Below are 5,649 nucleotides of genomic sequence, written 5' to 3' on the forward strand. Positions count from 1 at the left end.
CCCCCTCTCCCTCCGTATATGCGTGTGTGTACACATGTATAGACGTATGCATGTATACAACATGTGTGTCACGATTACTGCACATTAAATTATCTTGTACACGCTGCTCACGCCCGCACGACCCCTCCCACGCAGCGCCCCCTCTGCCCCTGTCGTTATTCTCTTCCTCTTGCTCCCTACGTTTGTATGCAACGGGTGCGCGCACGAATGCACTCGCGCGCTCGTTCGGTCGCGGCTCCCAGCCAGGCCACCGCCGCCGCCACGATTCGCATGTGCGCACCACACCACACTACACCACACCACACCACACCACACCACACCGCACGGCACCGCTCCTCTCTATCTATATATCTATCTATCTATCTCTCTATATCCCTCTCCGGCTCGATAGCCCGTCGCTGCTGTACTCTCAGAGGCAGGAGCACAGCACGTCAATAACCCGTTGCCGCCTTGGCCGCGGTACTGGTATAATATATATGTATCTCGCGCTGTGGTATCGCGCGCGCTTTAGCGGTTTGTGCATACATACACACACATACACATCTCACACCACGCGGGCTCTCGCGAAGACGCGCCACCGTGCATATCCCGCGACGAGCTCGCGACGCGACCGCGCAGAATGAACAGCGAGAACCACCAAACCTCCTTCTCCTCCTCTTGCACCCGGGTGACGAGAGATGCCTCGATTGAAATGCCCCCGTTTACGATTAGCGATTGCGAACGAACATCGCGCTCCATCGATCGAAGGCGTCTCTCTCTCTCTCTCTCTCTCTCTCTCTCTCTCTCTCTCTCTCTCTCTCTCTCTTTTTCCTTCTCCCTCTCTCTAGTTGCTTACCACCGCCGATAGTTGCTGTTTCAATCACCGGAGATAATTATTATCGCATGATAATTATTATGGATAATCCAGTGATCGGCAGATTATGGCAACATTGGTCACCTCGGCTCGTTTCGCGTGCGGTCGTGCGAAATTCGAATACCACTCTCGTGATAAGGGTGGGATGAAAGTCAAAGGGTGAGAGGGGCAGTCGCGAGGGAGGCGAACTATTCGCGGAGTGTAATCGAACCGCGCTATTTTTACGCGGTGTCGCTGGGACGACATGGGAACGTGAGCGAAAAATTCTGACAGGCGGAAATTGCGAACGCAGTGAATTATTGAACCGTGACTCGTCGCACGTACAAACAGAGGAAAAGGCGACGGAGAGACAGAGAGAGAGAGAGAGAGAGAGAGAGAGAGAGAGAGAGAGAGAGAATACTGCGTGTGCGCGACGCAACGATAAAGTGCGACAAGGAGGAAAACAATGGGCGATGGAAAACGTATTTGAAAGTCGCTCGAGCGATGCGTACGTATGCACATGCGAATTGTATCGGAACGCGCCGGCATAAATTGGCAAGAATGGTTTATCGAATGCGCCGTTGTCGGCGGATGCGCGTTCCTCTCCTCTCCTCTCTCTTTCTCTCTTTTGACACGGAACACTAATTTCACGCGATAATAAGTAAACAAATTATTATTCTCTCTCCGAGTTCATGAATGTAAGACAAACGAGTTACCGATAACGTATGCGAATATCGATGACGCGTCTCTCCGGTGCGTATAAATGATTCATAACCGTCGGAATGGCTTTAGACAACTATAAATAAGAAATCTTCATGAATGTAAAAAAGAGTAGAGGAATGAATAACGAAGCCGACGCCCAGCTATGCGATTAGTCGACGACTCACCTGCGATATTGTGCTGATGGTGATTGTAAGTGAGAGGAACGGAGTGTAATGCCCTAGCCGACCATTTCCGGTGTCTGGAATCTTCATCGTCGTCGTCTGCCTGCTGACCATCCTCGCCTAAGAAGTGTACTTTCTCATACCTGTCCAGATACCTGAAATAATTCCGGCTGCATTAATATCTTTCGCGCAATCTTGGTTCGTGCAAAAACACGTTCTTTCATCTTTTATTTAAAACCGATCCTCGGGGTTACATTGGAATTGCGACGAGCGACCGATCTATCATCGCGAAACCAACCAACGCTCGGGTGCGAAGAAAGATCAACCGCGTGAAAAAAATCCGTCCCGTTCAAGATTGGCAACTGCTGCTGCGGCGGCACCACGCCGAGCGCGCGAAGAGAACCGGTTGACCTGCTATGACGGCAGATCACCACGTGGCGCGCGAACTTCTACCTCAAGAACGCGCGGCTCACAACGACGTTCTACTATCGGCGGCGCTGCAGCCTATGAAGGAAGCCGCGGCGTCGCTGAACTCCACAGGGACGAACGAGAAACCGACCGACCGACCGACCGACCGACCGACCGACCGACCGACCGACCGACCGACCGATCCATCGACCGTTCGTCCATCCGTCCGTCTATCCGACCGACGAAGGTGCGACGAACTCGCGCGATGCTCGCGGGAACAGGGTGGCTGCGTGAAACGAAGGGAGAGAAAGAGAGTGAACGAGAGAGGAAGAGACAAAGAGAAAGAGAGAGAGGAGATCATGAGACGATGGGAAAAAGGGAGAGGGAGGGAGAGAGGGAGGGAGGGAGAGAGAGAGAGAGAGTGACGTGGGTGGGCGAAAGAAAGTGGTGGGGGTAGGTGTAGTGGATCCATTCATGCAACCGACGTACAGTGCGGAAGGTGCAGGCGGTGGAGCAAGCAGCCAGAGCCTGATTGGCCGTTGGCGGGTGCGGACTGAACACTTTGACTACCGCCGCGGCGACCGCGTGTCTATGCACGCGTGTGTCACGCGCGGTGCCGCGCTGTTGCTGTCGTCATCGTTGCCTAGTAGCGCTATAGTAAATCATGGACGCTCCGACTGAAGCCACGTGGTGCTGTTGGTAGTGGTGGTGGTCGTCGCCTGGTAGATCGCAACGCGAATCGAAATCCCGAGAGGAAAAATGGTCGCGGAGGTTTGGAGGCTGCCTCACAGACGACATGCAACGATGTATCTGGTTCATTTGCATATATCATAAGGGGAAAGAAATTGCAGAAACGCGGGGGATATTTTCTTGTCGCGCTATTGGACGCGGATTCGACTGATGTGTGGCTTGCACGTAACTTTCAGTCGCCTGGAAAGTTACACACGTAAGAGAAGATCAAGGTACGTTATTCCGTCGCGTTGCAGTCAATAGTTGTAGGGTATACCATAGCTTCCGCGACTTGGTTTCAGCGAGTTCTCCCACATTGCGCCCGGGCATGTACTGTAGAAGTTGTAATTCGGAGGACGACGAGAAGCCGGCCTCGCTTAATCCAACGTTGCAATCAGATCCAGGACTTTGTGGAGCTTGGATGCAAACTCAACGTCTAGCTCTTTCAGCGAATTCGAAGCTCAGAGCAACGGGAACCACAAACGCGTCTTCATTGCACTCCATCCGACTTGGATGCAGTAATTAATTCTCGACTCTCGGGTTGCATGTCGGTCGGTTGTAATTCACGGATGATCTCATCCACCGACGATAACGCACAGGTGTCGGTCGTCGCGCGAGAAAAAAGCTCCGAGAGAGCTTGCGAGCCCCGTGCGGAATCCCCGTGGCGAAAAATCGCTTACGATATCGCGGTGGAGAGAAGAGAGACGACACGGCGGCGGCGTCACACGGTGGCGTGTCCGCGCTTGGCAGCAAGGCGCCTAACAAGATTGCAGGGCTCGCTCCGAAGAGGGAGAGGGAAACAGAGAGCCGGAGAGCGCCGGAGAGAGAAAGAGAGAGCGAGGGGGAGGGAGAGGAAAGCGAGACTCAGGAACCACGTGGCTTTCGTAGAGCGAGGCCGGGACATGAATGAACGCGAACGTACGTAGTACGCGATACGGAAAATGGTGGTGGGGCGTAGGGACCAATGCCGATACGCGGTGTTGGCCGTGCGGCAAAACGTTGCTACTCCCTGCCTCTTGCAGACGCTCGCGGACTGCCAGACGCAATGGAACATAGTAGCAAGCGTGAGCCGCTCCGCGAAATCGCCTCGCGACCAAGCCCCGTGGCGCTTGTCGACGTCGCCATCGCGATTTCAACGGCGCCGATCTCCGACCGATCTCCTCCGGAGCGAATACTTTTACGTGCCAACAACCACGTGCGGTCGAAACGCAGCTACAAAACCCGTCATCGAATCCGACGTGAAAGATGAATTGCGGAGTAGAAATTGAAATTCGACGGATCAATTAATGTTCACTTAAGTCAATCGATCTAACTTCGTCCTGAACGATCAAACCTCGATCATCAACTTGCAATCTTCAATGTGTAGACGCAGTTACAAAGCCGATATCGAAGCAAACGTTAGAAATGAATTGCGGATTGGAGATTAGAATTTGACGTATCCATTAATGTCCATCTTAGTCAATCTAATTTTTTGGGCGATCAAACTTCGGTTTTTAACCTGCAATTTTCAATATGCCAACCGCGGTAAATGCAGATACAAAGTCTGCATCGAATTAGGTATTAAAAATCGAGAATAGTGAATTAGAGATTAAAATTCCACAAACCCCAATTAAAGTCAACCTCAATCAAACATTTTAACTTTGTCTTTATCGATCGAATTCCAATTTTCAACTTGCAAATCTTAATCTCCAATGCGTAATCTAATACTAGGTTATTTAGAAGGGTTATTTGAAATTGCACCAAAGGTTCCAAGGAAACCATTGGATTTCGAATTTAGCGAACCTGACAGCGCGAAATGACGATTCGGTCTGACTAATTACATCACGCGTGTCGCATGCGCTTGCCAAATTGTTGCCGAGGGCTAGAACAAAGTTCAGAGTATCACGCGCGCAGGATTTGCGAAAATAGCTCGGTTTAGTGTGTAAAATTGATACGCGGGTCACAACGAGTTCAGTGCAACCGTTTGCAGATGATACATCGCGGGATAATTTCAGTTTTTGTCCACCGTGTGGAAATTGTATTTCGATCGCGCGGTTATTCTTAGGGGTGCAGAGTGCTGAATCGATTGTATTGGTCTTTGAGAAATTAAACTTACCGCAAGTAGATCTGTTTAAGGCCGACCCCGCTGTTAATACAACCGTTCGGGAGATGGAACTGTTCGCACAACGACGCCCACTCATTTCTGGTGTTGACCTGCAATGAGAAAAATGGAGGGAAACGTGAGAAATGATCGGGCACGCCTCGGGCGACATCGATCCGCAGAGCGCTCGCGATGAAATCGTATTAACAATATTTGACGAAGAGTCTAACTCGCACATCCGCGAACGTCATTTAGTGCGCGCGCACACTTCGCACACTATCGTTATTTTAAGCCGGGACTCGGCACTTCGACGCGTATCAAGAATAATTCAAGGAAATCCACGTTCACTTTTACCGTGCCAAGATTTTCGCACGACCCGATTTTCCTCCACGACGATCTCTTTCTCTCTCTCTTTCTCTCCGCGAGAGATCGCAAAGTGGACGGAGATTCGAGCTTTAATTGGGTTATTAAATGGAATTTCCCATTCGCCTTGCGTCGTCCTGCTGTCGTCGAATGACGGAAGACAGTGGTGAATGGTGGCCACGGAGAGATATCTTGAGAATTTCTCCAGGTAGAGATACGCGCATTGATAAAGCGTGACCATGCGACGACGACGACGTGTAAATTTCTGCGGTTGGAAAAATAAACGAGTCGTTTCTCTCTCTCTCTCTCTCTCTCTCTCTCTCTCTCTCTCTCTCTCTCTCTCTCTCTCTCTC

The 5,649-nt window shown here is 51.1% G+C and overlaps 2 protein-coding genes across 8 annotated transcripts in view; one reads left to right on the plus strand and one right to left on the minus strand.

Moving 5' to 3' along the window:
* The window catches only part of LOC116844478 (AT-rich interactive domain-containing protein 2), a 60,402-nt gene that overhangs the window by 17,107 nt on the left and 37,646 nt on the right, over nucleotides 1-5,649 (minus strand). For all 6 annotated transcript variants that reach the window (XM_032816027.1, XM_032816026.1, XM_032816025.1 and 3 more), the window contains exons 3-4: nucleotides 4,949-5,046; nucleotides 1,720-1,871 (exon numbers count right to left, since the gene is read on the minus strand). In XM_032816027.1, coding sequence (XP_032671918.1) covers nucleotides 1,720-1,871; nucleotides 4,949-5,046 — 250 coding nt within the window. The remainder of the gene's footprint in view (nucleotides 1-1,719; nucleotides 1,872-4,948; nucleotides 5,047-5,649) is intronic.
* Nucleotides 2,540-5,649, plus strand: part of LOC116844481 — a 3,954-nt gene continuing 844 nt past the window's right edge. The window contains exons 1-2 of one of the 2 annotated variants that reach the window (XM_032816030.1): nucleotides 2,540-3,086; nucleotides 3,156-3,371. In XM_032816030.1, coding sequence (XP_032671921.1) covers nucleotides 3,182-3,371 — 190 coding nt within the window. In that variant the 5' untranslated portion in view covers nucleotides 2,540-3,086; nucleotides 3,156-3,181. Of the gene's footprint in view, nucleotides 3,087-3,146; nucleotides 3,372-5,649 lie in introns of those variants that run through there. The other variant, XM_032816032.1, reaches the window with a different exon arrangement.

The sequence above is a fragment of the Odontomachus brunneus genome, unplaced genomic scaffold, assembly GCF_010583005.1.
Source record: "Odontomachus brunneus isolate Ranch 3 - 2012 unplaced genomic scaffold, Obru_v1 Obru_scaffold_041, whole genome shotgun sequence".
NCBI lineage: Eukaryota > Metazoa > Arthropoda > Insecta > Hymenoptera > Formicidae > Odontomachus > Odontomachus brunneus.